Source organism: Eurytemora carolleeae, unplaced genomic scaffold (genome assembly GCF_000591075.1).
Source record: "Eurytemora carolleeae unplaced genomic scaffold, Eaff_2.0 scaffold99, whole genome shotgun sequence".
Classification (NCBI taxonomy): Eukaryota; Metazoa; Arthropoda; class Copepoda; order Calanoida; family Temoridae; genus Eurytemora; species Eurytemora carolleeae.
The window spans coordinates 102,770-118,186 of NW_019396154.1; the positions used below are offsets into that span (position 1 = coordinate 102,770).

The 15,417-nt window shown below is 33.9% G+C and overlaps 1 protein-coding gene across 2 annotated transcripts in view; it reads left to right on the forward strand.

Moving 5' to 3' along the window:
* The window catches only part of LOC111696625 (unconventional myosin-XV), a 47,673-nt gene that overhangs the window by 16,535 nt on the left and 15,721 nt on the right, over positions 1 to 15,417 (forward strand). Inside the window, exons 20-42 of one of the 2 annotated variants that reach the window (XM_023466283.1) lie at positions 31 to 152; positions 207 to 287; positions 388 to 447; positions 808 to 1,174; positions 1,544 to 1,697; positions 2,345 to 2,484; positions 2,909 to 2,999; positions 3,250 to 3,448; positions 3,514 to 3,607; positions 3,828 to 3,888; positions 4,199 to 4,337; positions 4,979 to 5,107; positions 5,417 to 5,525; positions 6,361 to 6,455; positions 7,298 to 7,350; positions 7,881 to 8,113; positions 8,220 to 8,391; positions 9,762 to 9,821; positions 12,891 to 13,042; positions 13,272 to 13,403; positions 13,889 to 14,022; positions 14,482 to 14,581; positions 14,908 to 14,994. In XM_023466283.1, coding sequence (XP_023322051.1) covers positions 31 to 152; positions 207 to 287; positions 388 to 447; positions 808 to 1,174; positions 1,544 to 1,697; positions 2,345 to 2,484; positions 2,909 to 2,999; positions 3,250 to 3,448; positions 3,514 to 3,607; positions 3,828 to 3,888; positions 4,199 to 4,337; positions 4,979 to 5,107; positions 5,417 to 5,525; positions 6,361 to 6,455; positions 7,298 to 7,350; positions 7,881 to 8,113; positions 8,220 to 8,391; positions 9,762 to 9,821; positions 12,891 to 13,042; positions 13,272 to 13,403; positions 13,889 to 14,022; positions 14,482 to 14,581; positions 14,908 to 14,994 — 2,964 coding nt within the window. The remainder of the gene's footprint in view (positions 1 to 30; positions 153 to 206; positions 288 to 387; positions 448 to 807; positions 1,175 to 1,543; positions 1,698 to 2,344; positions 2,485 to 2,908; positions 3,000 to 3,249; positions 3,449 to 3,513; positions 3,608 to 3,827; positions 3,889 to 4,198; positions 4,338 to 4,978; positions 5,108 to 5,416; positions 5,526 to 6,360; positions 6,456 to 7,297; positions 7,351 to 7,880; positions 8,114 to 8,219; positions 8,392 to 9,761; positions 9,822 to 12,890; positions 13,043 to 13,271; positions 13,404 to 13,888; positions 14,023 to 14,481; positions 14,582 to 14,907; positions 14,995 to 15,417) is intronic. The other variant, XM_023466284.1, reaches the window with a different exon arrangement.

Sequence of the window (15,417 nt, forward strand, 5' to 3'; positions counted from 1 at the left end):
AACGTTTTTAATGTGGGTCTTGTTTTTTAGGGACCCCAGTTTTTCTCCCGCGAGGACGAAGAAAGTATCCACCTAGAGAGTATATCTCAGAGAGGTGGCAAGGTTGAAAACTGGGATGATATCGGACTGTCCAACAACCCACTAAATGATAGGTAAGAATTTTGTTCTTCGTTATTGTTATTTTTACTTTATTCGTTTTCTTCTAGATATTTCAGCCAGCCTGAACTAAGTAATAGACCTAGAAGCCGAGGAAATAGTGCGGATATTGAGTCTGCTAAACTACCAAGGTATTGAAACTATATTTATTACATGGTTCATGTTCACAGCAAAGTTTTGTTTGGAGACACTGTGCAGATAATAAATCGTTAATGACGTTTCAATTTTTAGAAGGTCTAGCACACGCGAGGAGAAACTTGAGATAGATCTAGAACAGTTTGAATATCCCAGGTTTAAATTCTACTAATAAAATGATAATTCTCCTAATATCCAAATTTCTAATCGTTATATATATTTAAAAATATGTTGTAGATTATTGTTATTTCACACTATGAATTTTTATAGATCAACGGAACTGAGTTTTTGCAACCTGCTCAAACTTGTTAGCCCTGCATACTTGCAACCTGATAGTGTAAACCTTTGCTGTTTCAAACTGAGTCTTTCTAACCAAATATATAGTTAGAAAAAGCTAATGTTTACACCATCAGGTTGCAAAGATATATTGCACTGAAAATTAAAATATGAGGCGAATGTTTTGTTACTAAATAATTGCACAAAAAAGTTAATATTTCTAATATTAAAAAATATCAGGGAAAGAAGTGAGATTCGTCGTGTTGGTAATCCCCGCTTCCTCAAGGCCAATAATGCGCACAGGCGTCGGGATGGTGTTCGGTCATCTGCCATGTCCGACACCTCCGAGACCCCATCTCTGGCCTCACACGTTCGTCGTGTTCGTGTCCCTAGCCAGGCATCAGACGTGGATCAGTTCCTTGACGACCTCTTCATGCCCGTTCTGGACGGAAACATTGACGATGGATTATCTGATGCAAGGTCTCTTGCAGCCTCGATGCGCGGAGGAGGTTCGGATGAGAATGAATCTGTCTCTGAGAAACAGGCATCCTCTATCCTAGAATTTAGCAGGGTTGGATCTATCCGAAGAAAATCAGTTCTCAACCAAGTAAATATTTTTTTAAAGAAACTTTGGTCATTTATTAATTCATTTAAAAAGTGACATGGCCGATTCACAATGTTACATTACTACCCTTTGTTAAGTAAAGTGAAGCAAGATATCTTGAAAAAGGATATATCTTTAAATTTAATTTGCTTTTCTACTAAATAAACCAAAAAGTTATCAATAAACCCTTAATTGAAAATTATCAATTTTCAGATAAAAATTCTAGATATTTTTCAATTATTTTGCTATGACAAACTTTACATCAGATATTTTCTCTTTTTTCTTGAAGTTTACAGACAAAGCCAATAAGCTTTAATTTTACTTTAAACTCTCCTAAAAATATTAAATGTGCTGATTCTAATAATATTTAAGGATTCTGGAGAAGACGACATTTATTCTCCTCATCCCGTAACCCTAGTTTCAAGGATAATGGGAGGAGGAAGTCCTTCTCCCGCCGAGCAGGCCGCCAAGCCTAGTGATTTTACACCGATGACAAGCTCAGCAATGGGATTCCATCCTATTCCTGGTAAGATATTCTTTAAAGTTTGTTTGTATTGGCCCCCATTTTCCAAATTTTTTAGTTTAATGTTTTTTAAAGAAAAAGAATGGTAAAGTAAGTTTATTTGATTTTTTTGGGTTTTTTAGCTCTTTCAAATTTAAAATCTATATTTTAGAAGTAAATATAAGCGAAGTTTAAGATGAAATATTAACATTTTGTTTCTTTTTTATCCATTTCAATTTTTTTCAATAAATTCATTTAATGGAGACATAAATGTTACATACAAAGCAAAGAATGCAGTGTCTAGGTGTGAAATTTAAACGTAACATAGAACAAGAAATATACTTCCTGTCTTCAGTGCGTATTTTCTCCACCCGGGAGACTTAAACGTATTCTAGGCATGGTATTTTTAAACCCTAGACACTACAACTAACATAAAACAACAAATATATTCCATGCATTCTAGGCATGATATTTTTCAACCCTGGCGACTTAAACGTAACATAGAACAACAAATATGCTTTCTGATTTTCAGGCGTAATATCTCCTCAACCAGACTTGAATGTAACATAGAATAACAAATACATTGTTTGTATTATAGGCATGGTATCTTTTAACCCTGGAAACTTAAACGTAACATAGAACAACAAATATATATACCTCCTGTTTTCTAGGCGTAATATCTCCCCATCCTGGGATGATATCTCCTCCTCCGATGATAATGCCGACTCCGATCAGTTCCTCCGGATTCTTTTCTCTGGGTTCAAATCTACCAGGAGTACCTCAGGGGCTAACATCCCCTCTCCTTATGCAGGTGAACCTGTGAAAACAGAAATGGATTTAAAAATATTTCATTAAGTAGAACATACGTATTGCCTAAATTGAATTCTCGAAAACATGAACATATTTTATAGTTCCATGAAATGTTTCGTCTGTGAAATGCCCTTTCCATGCAACGTCCTATCTATGAAATGTCCTATCTATGACATGTCCTATCTATGAAATGTCTTATCTATGAATTGTCCTATCTATGAAATGTCCTATCTATGAAATGTCCTTTCTATGAAATGTCCATTTATATAACGTCTTTCTATATTATTTCCCACTATCCCCCGCCCACCTATCTATATTAATATAATGAAGGACAAAAGTAGAACATTTACTATTTAGGCAAAACTCGAAAAAGGATAAACATTTCTCTTAGTTTTATTATTGTCGATAAATGTTGATTGGTCTAGGCCCAGGACCCCTCCAACCAACAGCCGCCTGCAATGGCGTTCACCTATGTACCTGTCCCTGTTTACTCACTTGGGGGTATGCAAATCACAGGTAAAATTCTGATTTTATAATCCCAATATCTTTGCAATTGTTTTATTAAATAATCGTAGTTTCAAATGTTTACACCATTAGGTTGTAAAGATTCAAATCGTTTAGTTTGTGACAAAGACTCAATTCCTTTCCGTTTAAAAGGTTTAACACATGTAATCAGAAAAATATTTTATAATTTATTATGAAGCTTAATACATAAAAGCATAGTTGATTTTAAAAATAGTGTATTAATAAATATTGAAATATTCAGGGATGCCGGGAATGCCCGGAATGCCCGGAATGCCAGGCATGCCAGGAATGCAGGGTATGAGTGGATTCCCGAGCTTTTCAAGTTTGGGAGCAAATCCTCTTGGAGCAACTCAGGGGGCAACATCTCCCAGAGCAGACCAGCAACAACAACAACAACCAGCAGGGACCTCAACACCCTTGTCCCCTGGGGTAAATGCAAGGTAACTCGCATTCTTTATACATTTTTCAGATTTAAGAAATTAATCTAAATTAAACCATTTTTTAGTGTTGATTCCCAGCTGGCATATCAAACCAGTTTTCTGCAGAATGCTGTTGCTCAGAATATGCAGATTCAACAACAGCTGCTTGTACAGAATCAGGTAGAGTACACATATATATATATAGATTTTGCAAAAGTTGCTGTAAGAATATACATATACATATAAGATACAGAAATTTTCTGTTTGAATCATCTTATTTTTTTGCAGACAATCTTCTTGTTTAAGCTAAATATCTATTATGTACAATACTATATATTATGTTCACTTTTTGTACCTCCTTTTTCAAGTTTAAGTTTTATAAAACCATTTTTCATTTAAGGCTCTGACTCAGCTATTGCAGCAAACAAGTAACATGACTCTGATCAGCAGTGCATCTCCAGGTAAATTGGACTTTTAGATAAATCAGTTCTTTAAATGGACTTAAAGCCAAGAAAGGAATTAGATACTTGCAGGAAATTAAGAACTTATTTCTTTGCAAACTAGTATCGTAGTACCTTGGATATTTCAAACGATGGATTTTGTTAGTTTAACAAGTCAAAGATTGATATATCACAGGTTTGCATTATGAAGTTGCAAAGATATAAGGATTTAAAAGTTTTCAGTTCTTTTATTTATTCATTTGTTGCTTAAAACCCGTTTTCTGGATGCAACATTTTAAAAAATCTAAAATCAAATAAAAAAATATTCTAGATCCCAAATATTCAGGAGGCTCAGGAGCACCCCAGAAAACATCAACTCCAGTTAAACCAGCTCCAGTTTATTTTGGAATGGAACAGCAGTCATTTGAGATGCAGTTGGAGCAACACAGGAGAGCATCAGAGATAGTTAGGTAGGGTTAACAATTATATTTGAGATACTAGAGATAGTAAAGTAGGGATAGTAATTCTATTGAGATGTACTTGAAATCTGTAACCGTGTTTTAAGTTTCTCTAGTTCTAGTGGACAGACTGGAGTAGATCTGAAACCCCAATCTAAAACTTCTCTAATCCTAGTTCTAGTGGACAGACTGGAGTAGAATTAGATCTGTAATCCCGGCTTAAAACTACTCTATTCCTAGGTCTAGCGGACAAACTGGAGTAGATCTGAAACCCTAGTTTAAAGCTTTAATTTTTAGTTCTAGTGGACAGGCTGAAGTAGATCTGAAACCCCGGTCTAAAACTTCTCTATTTCTAGTTCTAGTGGACAGACTGGAGTAGAATTAGATCTGTAATCCCGGAGTAAAACTACCCTATTCCTGGGTCTAGCGGACAAACTGGAGTAGATCTGAAACCCTGGTTTAAAGCTTTAATTTTTAGTTCTAGTGGACAGGCTGGAGTAGATCTGAAACCCCGGTCTAAAACTTCTCTATTTCTAGTTCTAGCGGACAGACTGGAGTAAATCTAAAACTCCGATCTTAAACTTCTATTTCTGGTTCTAGCGGACAGTCTGAAGTAGATCTGAAACCCTGGTCTAAAACTTCTCTATTTCTAGTTCTAGCGGACAGGCTGGAGTAGATCTGAAACCTCGGTCTAAAACTGCTCCGAATACCCCGAAAACCTCGACAAACATTCCTCCTCAAGCTCCACCTTTACCTGGGGGTCCAATGGATGCGTATTCAAGGTAAAATTTAAATCAGGAATTTTTCCGTTCTTTCTTCATTATTATTTTTTATGAATTTTCGCTCAGCTCATCTAACTTTAAAATAATTCAATAATTTTGTCAAAACAAAATGTCTAAAGGGACAATCTTTTCAACCTGATTCTGGAAAACTTTGATATATTAAACGTTGATAAATTTATGAATGTAGCAGTATGTTAAAGTTCCTTTTCGTGCAAAAATAATAATATCAGAAAAGGATCCTCGCAATTTTTATATGATCCAGGGCCCAATTTTTAAAAATCCCGCCAATTCTGATTTGATGTGATCCAGGGCCCGAACTGTTCGAATTGGAAAATGGCGCTGGCCGCCTCCACAGGAAGATCTGGATGCAACTGCAGAAGGATTCTTCCAATTTAAGATGAGAAAAATGAGACAAAAGGTATATTAACAATAAACAATACATTTTTATTTGCAAAAAAATACATTTATTTACAATGAAGAAAGGAAAAAAAATAACGTACAAAGAAATTAAGGACAGGAGATAAATATATATAATTACGAGAGTGAGGACTTTAGGAGTTTAGGAATGAATGACAGGAGATAAATATATGTATATTAGGAGAGTGAGAACCAGGAGTTTAGGAATGAAAGACAGGAGATAAATATATGTATACTAGAAATTCAAGGCGCTTCGCGCCCTTCTTTCTAGCCTTAGAGGGCGCTTCGCGCCCATCTTCTAAATTAATTGTAAACATGTTCTCTTTGTGTACATCGTAAAACTAAAACAAAAATAATTCGCGGATTTTCACAAAAAATTTCGCGGATTTTCAAAATTTAAAAATTTAATGACGATCGAATTTTGATGGAGACAAATATTTAAAATTTTGATGATTCATAAACCTTCCCTGGGGTCCCTAGATGTCCCACAAAAAAATTGGGCCTGATCGGTTCAGCCGTTTTGACGTTTATTGGATACAAACAGACAGACAGACACCCAGACAGACAAGCCAAATTTATATATAGATTTAGGAGAGTTAGAACCAGGAGTTAAGGAATGAAGGACAGGAGATAAATATATATACGTATATTTAGGAGAAGTGAGGACCAGAAATTTAGGAATGAAAGACAGGAGATGAATATATGTATATTTAGGAGAGTGAGAACCAGGAGTTCAGGAATGAAGGACAGGAGATAAATATATATATATATATTTAGGAGAGTGAGGACCAGGAGTTTAGGAATGAAGGACAGGAGATAAATATATATATATTTAGGAGAGTGAGAACCAGGAGTTTAGGAATGAAGGACAGGAAATGACAGAAGAGATGCAGCGTCTAGAATGGGTAGAATTTAACGAGGAACTAAAAAGGTATTTTTTCTTTTTTTATATTTTTCTTTCATTGCTTGCTATTATTGTTTTGGTTGCTTTTTTTTTCATTGATTTGATTGATTTGGGTTAATTTAGTTTTCTGACTTTGATTTTATTCTGGTTTTTTTCTTCCATTTTTTACTTTTTTGCTTTTATTCTTATTGGTTGCTTTCATTGTTTTATTATTTTCTTATTCTATGCACTATGAATTCCGAAATAAACATGGGAATTCAGTGAAGAATTCGATATCGTCTTTGTTATGAACTAGCATTGTAATACCTAATTTCTAAAGCAATAATATCATAATGTCTGCTAGAGTGTATTTAATGAAAACGGTAAATGGCTGTAAAGATGGGTCTTTAATGTCTCTGCAAAATAAACAGTGAAGACTGCCACGTTTACTCTGTTTGTATACTGTAGTTTTCTTATTTTTTTAAGTACAACCAAATGCAATCAAAACAGATACAACCAAATTGTAAACATAGCATAAGAAAATTTTGCGGATTACATCTGATTCTGAAAGATAAAATAGAAGAAAACTATTAAAATCAAAAATTTTAGTTTACTACTCATGGTTACCTATACAGGCTACAATGGAATAAGGATGAGAATTCAGAGACAGTTTTGTCTCTGCAGTATTATTTTCTTGATCAATGGTTTCATAAAGCTTTAAGCTTTCTGCTTTTTTGCAAAACGATTGAGCTCGCTTTATAGAACTATAAATTAAAGCCTGGAAAATATTTAAAAATTCATATCGTCCGAGTCACAGTTGTGGGTTCTCATTAAAGGCTCATATTTGGTTCTTCTCTATCTAAAGATATCAATTGATTTTGTTCTTGTAGAACTCAAAACCAGGGTCTACCTGACCAACAAAATGAAGATGGACAAGGAAAAGGTAAGAATATTATATCTATATATAAATTTAGCTTGTCTGTCTATTTGTCTGTTTGTCTGTTTGTTTGTATCCAATACACGTCAAAACGGCTGAACCGATCAGGCCCAAATTTTGTGTGGGACCTCACGTGGCCCCAGGGAAGGTTTATGAATGATCAAAATTAAAAAAAAATTGTGCTGAACAGATTTTTTTGTTGTAAAAATATGAGGTTTTTATTGCAAATTTGGGACAAAAGCTTTTACAGAAATGTTCGTATGCCATCGTTTCTTTTAGGTAAAAAAATGATTTTAATGATTTAGTCTAAGTTCAATGATAATTTAAATAATACCAACAGGGTTTCAATGCAAACTGCTGAAAAAAGGAAACAAATTTTAGTTCGTCGTTTCAATTGTAAGATTTTTTAACAGTTTTTTAATAAATAGTTTTATGAGAATTTAAATATTACAGACACCAAGGTTCTCATTTTAAATAGTATAAACCAAATTTCTTCAAGTCGGAAATAGTATTTTTAAAGATTTTATTTTCTGTAGGATCTGTTGGAAAGCTGAAGCTAAGCAACATGATGAAAGAGAAGCTTGAGGCAGCCATGGGGTCCAGGAAGTCCAGTATGAGATCCAATAAGTCCAGGTCGGACCTGGACCTATCTCCCGAAGGGTTGGACCAACCGGACGAGGGTGTCAAAAAACTAAATGAAAACAGGAAACTTATTCTGGAACAGAAACTTGGAGGAGGGAAACTTAAAAAGTGGGAGAATATTGATCAGGTAATTATCATCCCAATTGTAAAAATAAATTTAATAAGAATACAGACGTCCCATTTTTGAGCTGAAAGTTTCTTTTATATTTATTATAATAATTTTTCTTTTACAGGGATTGCACCGCGCTTCCGAGGAGCCTCCGAGCCGTAAATCTTCTTTTGAAAAGAGGGCGGGGATACCTATCCCGCCCCCACCCCCTGTAGCCCCCTCACTTTCCCGTCCTCTTCATGTTGATACTGGGAACAGAGGTTCCGCCTCTCCTATGTCTAGCTTCTACTCACCAGGTCAGTTAACCCATTTAGGCTTTACTGTAGTCAAATCAAAGGAATTGAGTCTTTGCCACAAACTCTGATTTTCTAATCCCTATATCTTTTGAACCCAATGTCGCATACGTTTGATATTTCAAACTATGAATTCTGTTAAATAAAATATCAAAGGTTTATACCATCAAGTTTCTTAGATATAGGTTTTAGATAACTTGAGTTTGTGGCAAAAACTCAATTCCTTTATCCATACTTTGCAGGGATGGCTTAAGGCTTCTAAATGAGGGATTGAGTTTCAAGTCATGCGCAAAATCGGGGTTTTCAGCCTGATCTCTACCAACAAATTCTTGTTTTATTTTTATATTTAAAGTCAGTTTTCAGACATTGCGCGAATTTTTTTTGGAAAAATATTGGATTCTGTTCAATAAAGTTGTTACTGTGTACTGTGTACACTGCTGTACATACACTGTGAATTTACCGTAATATAGACTTTACTGAACAGTACTGTATGCGCTGCTGTAACACTGTGAATTTACCGTACATTATACTTTACTGTACATTACTGTGTAGGTTGTACATTCTACAGTTATTGTATGTCACTTTGTACACTGGACCTAATCAGATAGTAGTGGTATATATATATATAACTAATGTTTTGGTGGATCTATTCCAGTTATTGTTATATACAATTAATGTTTAGGGTCCTGTTATTTTTATTTATAAATAATGTTTAGGTGGATATACTTCTGTTATAGTTATAAACTAGCTGAATGGCCCGGCGTTGCCTGTGAAAAAAAATCTGATTTTTTTTTGAAAAAAAGTTATAAAAAATATTTTTAAAAATATTTCGATTTTTTAAGCCTATTACACCCCCCGGCCACCCATGAGAGACCAATCGGTCTAATTGTTTGGCGAACATATATATTTACGAATGTCTTGTTTTATTATTTAGATAAATAATGTTTATGTGGATACTCCTGTTATTGGTATATAGAATTAATGTTTATGGGGATCTACTTCTGTTATTGTTATTTATAAACAATTTTTTGCTGGATCTACTTCTGTTATTGTAATATATAAATAATTTTTAGGTGGATCTACTTCTGTTATTGTTATATATAAATAATGTTTAGGTGGATCTACTTCTGTTATTGTTATATATAAATAATGTTTAGATGGATCTACTTCTGTTATTGTAATATATAAATAATGTTTAGGTGGATCTACTTCTGTTATTGTAATATATAAATAATGTTTAGGTGGATCTATGGATCTACTTCTGTTATTGTAATATATAAATAATGTTTAGGTGGATCTACTTCTGTTATTGTAATATATAAATAATGTTTAGGTGGATCTAATCCTGTTATTGTTATATATATGATGTTTAGGTGGATCAACTCCTGTTATTCCAGATTCCAGGAAGCCCATCCCACCTCCACTCCCTCCAGGTAAAAAAAAATCAACTTAGAGACGGGTGTGAATGTCGTCTTTAATTGTATAAAGTAAACCAGAAAGCAGTGATATCATGACAGTTTTCGCTCTTTCTTTCAACTTTGAAGTGGTTAAAATGAAAATATTAATGGCGTATTTTAAGAGACGAATAAGCTTTAAAAAAACCTACATCTATAATTCTAGTAAGAACACGAACACGTAAATAATTTAGGGTTTCCAACGTAATAGATTATTCTCTTACGCGTAATTACGTGCAGTTACGCGTAATAATTTTCATTTCGTGTAATTTCGCAGGATTACACGTAATTGGGGAAATATCCATTTCGCGAAATTACGGCGTAATTTCGCGTAATTTCTACAACGTAATTTCGCGAAATTTCGTAATGATTATGCGTAATAATGAAAACTATAATTACGCGTAATTACGGCGTAGTTTCGCGTAATTTCTACGACGTAATTTCGCAAAATTTTGTAATAATACGCGTAAAAAGCGAAACTATAATTACGCGTAATTACGGCCTAATTTCGCGTAATTTAGTCCCGCTATAATTATTTCTGAGAATTAATATGTACTTTATTTATTACGGAATTGTTACGTAATACGTAATTTCGCGTAATTACGCCTTAATTACGCGAAACTAGACTTTCTTTTTTAAACGTAATATATGCGTAATTACGCGTAATGCTCCTGCGTAAGTGAAAGAAAGTGTTACGTTTCGTTACGCGTAATTACGCGTAACGAAATTATGACTGGAAACCCTAAAATAATTTCACTGATTTTAGTTGGAAACCCTAAAATAATTTCACTGATTTTAGTTGAAAAAAGATCAAAAACGTTTACAATATCAGAATTTCAGTCTTGGACGTTTGTGTTTTGTTACTGAATATTATTTCAATATTTTACTGTACGTTTAATTTAAATACTTAGAATAGGTTAACAAGGGGTTTACGTTTACTGTCAGCACAATTAAGGAGCAATTACAGCTGCAGCTAAATAAACAGTAAATAGCTTAGCTTCCCCATGTGCTGTGCCAGTACATGACAAAATATGTCCCTAAATTCTGCAGAATTGTTGGTCTCTGTTAATTCTTAATTTTCTTGATTAGCAGCCTGGTTTCCGTCTTCCTGTTTCAGTTATATTCGTCCCTAAATCAATGAATGGAACACGTTCATTAATCACCCAGTGTGTTATATGTACGTTTGTCTGTGAAGGGGTGTGTGTGTCTCTTTCATGGTTCCGGTTTTGAACCCGCTCCAGATGATTATTTTTATTAATCAATCATTTTCTTTCCATCTAAGAAAAATTTGGATTATTCAAAATTAAACTGGACTTATTTTTTTAGTGCATTTTTTATTAACGTATTTGCAACTTTTCCGTTTTCAGTATTTTTTTTTCATATTTTTAATTGACGTTTTAAATTTTAGAAAACTATTATGAATGGCGTACTTCATGTAAGTTTTATGAATTTAAAAATGGATAATTCATTTTCCTGTGAATAAACCAAGTCAGATTTATTTAAGTTTCAAAGTTTAATCAAATTTTCCAAAATAATCTTCTTAGATGGATTTTAAATAATTGGTCACTCGAGAAACCATCACAGAACTTGTTTACTAAAAACAGAACTTGTTTACTAAAAACAGAACTTGTTCAATAATTAGAGAAACTTTTAAAAACTCCAGGATCCCTTTTAACCCAACCTTTCCCTCCCAATCCAACCTATTCCTTCTGATCCAACCTTTTACTTCCAATCCAACATATTCCTTCTGATCCAACCTATTCCTTCCAACCCAACCTATCCCTCCCAACCCAACCTATCCCTCCCAATCCAACCTATTCCTTCTGATCCAATCTATTCCTTCCAATCCAGCATATTCCTTCCAATCCAGCATATTCCTTCCAATCCAACCTATTCCTTCCAATCCTACCTTTTTCTTCCAATCCTACCTATTCCTTCCAATCCTACCTTTTACTTCCAATCCAACCTATTCTTTCAAATCCAACATATTCCTTCTGATCCAACATATTCCTTCCAATCCAACCTATTCCTCCCAATCAAACCTATCCCTCCCAATCCAACCTATTCCTTCCAATCCAAACCTATTCTTTTCAATCCAACCTATCCCTCCCAATCAAACATATCCCTCCCAATCAAACTTATTCCTACCAATATCCAACCTATTTCTTCCAATCCATCCTATTCCTCCCAATCCAACTTATCCCTTCCAATACAACATATCCCTTCCAATTCGACATATACCTTCTAATATAGTCTATTCTTTCCAACCCAACCTATCTCTCCCAATCAAATCAATATGTTTGCTAGTCTTCAGCCAAATCTACCTCCCTAGTCCGTCCTATCCTTCCTATAGTTTGATGTATCTCTCCCAGTAATGAACAAATGATCCATGTCAAGTATAAATTTCAAAAACAGATTCTTTTTATAGAAAACAATCATTCATGATTGTAAATAATTGGCAAAATTATCTAAGAATTAGTGGAACATATTTAGCCCGGGGTGTTATCATAATTTCTTGAGTTTTGGTTGGATAGTTTTCATTCGGTAGTATATAAACACATCAGACACTGTACAGTCATATTTATTATATTTAATACAGGAAGTTCCAATAAATATGGGAAATATTAAACCATGCTATAAAGTGATAATTTTGACTGTAAGTGTATGGTGCCCATTGTTTTGTAAGATTTGAGCAAACGATGTTGTTATTTCAAATTAATGAATGGACTTAATCATTTCCTTGAATTTGAAGATTAAAAACGGTAATTTTATACTTTCATACAAAACCATGTTTACAAGGTTTTGCTGTCCAGAACTTTTTAAATGTCTATAATATTTACATCAAATAACAATTAAAATAACTTATAATTTGCTATCACGGAAACTATATACAAGGTTTTGATATTTCCCATGTATTTATATAAATGTTAAATGTCAAACAAATGTTGATTTGCTTTGAAGTTTACAATTACATAGTTTATACTACAATAATAGAAACAAGTGAATCTGGCAGGTGGGATTGGTTTGCATGCTATTTGTGTACTGTAGGTCTACCCGGAGATGTAGATATGTTCCGGGATAGAAGAGGATCTGTATCAACACAGCAGACGGAGAGAACGGAGAGGTTTGAACTTGAAGAGAGCTCAGAGTTCCTTAATCCTGTGGATAGATCAAACTTTGCTGATGATCTGGATTATCAGGTAATGACTTCAGCTAAACTGAGCTGCAAACTTTTGAAAAGTCGGAATTAGTTTGGCTCATTCTACCGGGAAATGTTAACCTATCTCTCATCGTGCAATGTCCTGACATGTTAGAATCCATGGAATAGGTTTCTTCCATTTAAATAATAGTAATAATATTCAATATCACTGCAAAGAAATGACAGAGCTGGGAACTTTTAAATGGACATAAGGAGTTTAACTAATTCAGGCTCTGGAGGATATTAAGACTAGGTTACACACCCCGACCTCTGGAACTCATTTCTCCTACAACCGTGTTCCCTGGAAGCTCAAGATTAGGAAGGAAGTTTTCTCTCCGGGAGAACAAATCTCCAGTTCTCAGGTTTATATAATCTATCTTTACTGTAATTATAATACAGTGTGACTCACTAAATATAATTATTCCTAAGTAGAAATGCATCTAGTCGTATTGAGATTAGACCAGTTATCATGTTATGTGAAACCAATCTAAACATATGATGCATTATTTAATTAAAGTGATTTTTTATTTAAATCAGAAACAGAAATATCAATTAAAACCTTTAATCAATAATGTTTAGGCAATACACTTGGTGTTCTGTCAAATAGTTTATGACGTGTACAGTCCCTCTAATCAATAATGTTTAGGCAATACACTTGGTGTTCTGTCAAATAGTTTATGACGTGTAAAGTCCCTTTAATCCATAATATTTAGGCAATACACTTGATGTTCTGTCAAATAGTTTATGACGTGTACAGTCCCTTTAATCCATAATGTTTAGGCAATACACTTGGTGTTCTATCAAATAGTTTAAGACGTGTATAGTCCCTTTAATCCATAATGTTTAGGCAATACACTTGGTGTTCTGTCAAATAGTTTATGACGTGTACAGTCCCCTATGTATCCGATTGAACCCTGGCGAGCGAAGGAAGCTAATGAGTACTCTACAGAAACATGAAATTGATCCAAACAATATGCACAGGTGAACTACACTTCTTATTCTTAAACTAAATGATATCCCAGTTAATTTAAACTTAAACCGATTATTATCGATTGAGGGATCTTTAAAAGATAGAATAGAACCCATTTTAGTTTAGTAAAAACGATATCTTCCACATTTTATATTGATCAGATAAAGATCTCAAGGGTACTGTTGTGAATCGGGCATGAGTCTCTTTAAATGAAGAATCCCTAAATTACAAAAGACTCGTTAAAAATCTCTGGTGAAATAGATTTTTTTATGTAATTTGTTATTTTAAAATAATTTCGGTTTCTCGGTATCAGCATCGTTAAAATTCGTTAATTTGTAATTGTGATTTTAATTTTCCAATTTTTATTTCGAATCACAAATAAATAAAAGAAAGCTTACAGTTTCATAGAATGCCTCTTTTGGAAAATTTTAATTGAAAATGTCCGGTTCAAACTGAAATGTGTATTCTAGTTCCCAGCACAAGAATTCCACAAAAAAGACGATTATAAACCTTGTCAAGGATTTCTCCACATACTTTGCTAGAATATATCCAGTATCAGCTAATATCCAGGTATAAATATTGATTCTATATATCCAGTATCAGCTAATATCCAGGTATAAATATTGATTATATATATCCAGTATCAGCTAATATCCAGGTATAAATATTGATTATATATATCCAGTATCAGCTAATATCCAGGTATAAATATTGATTTTATATATCCAATATCAGCTAATATCCAGGTATAAAAATTGATTAGATATATCCAGTATCAGCTAATATTCAGGTATAAAAACTGTTCTAGGACCCTGAGTTTCAATCTATACTGTTCTGAACCCTGAGTTTCAATTATACTGTTCTAAAACCATAAGTTTCAATTTATGTTGTTCTAGGACCCTGAGTTTCAATACTTGGCAGTCTCCCACATTGGAGTTAAACTACTCAGGAGGGAGAAGAGTCTTCCTACAGATTACCTCAAGGTAAGGATAAGGATAGTTAGGGAGGAGAGGGATAGGAAGGAGAGGGATAGGGAGTGAGGAGAGGGATAGGGAGGGATAGCAAGAATAGGGAGGGAGGAGAGGGTGGATAAGGATGATAGGGATAGGTAAATGGATATGTACAGGGAAGATAGTGCTTAGGGAGTATAACTGGGATAGGGTGAAGAGGGATGTCTCCCTTTAAAGAGAAGATTAGAAATAGTGGAACTAAAAGCCAGTTATCTATCCGCGGTTATTGCGCTTGATATATTCTTAATTGCAGATCTTTAATGTATAATCATGGGAAAATATTCACTAATGATCATTTAGATAGCGTACAGGTTCGAAAGAGCAACAATCAAAGTTTTTTTCTACTTTTAATTATATAGACAAGTATAAATATGAAAGTTTTGAAATGTCGTTACT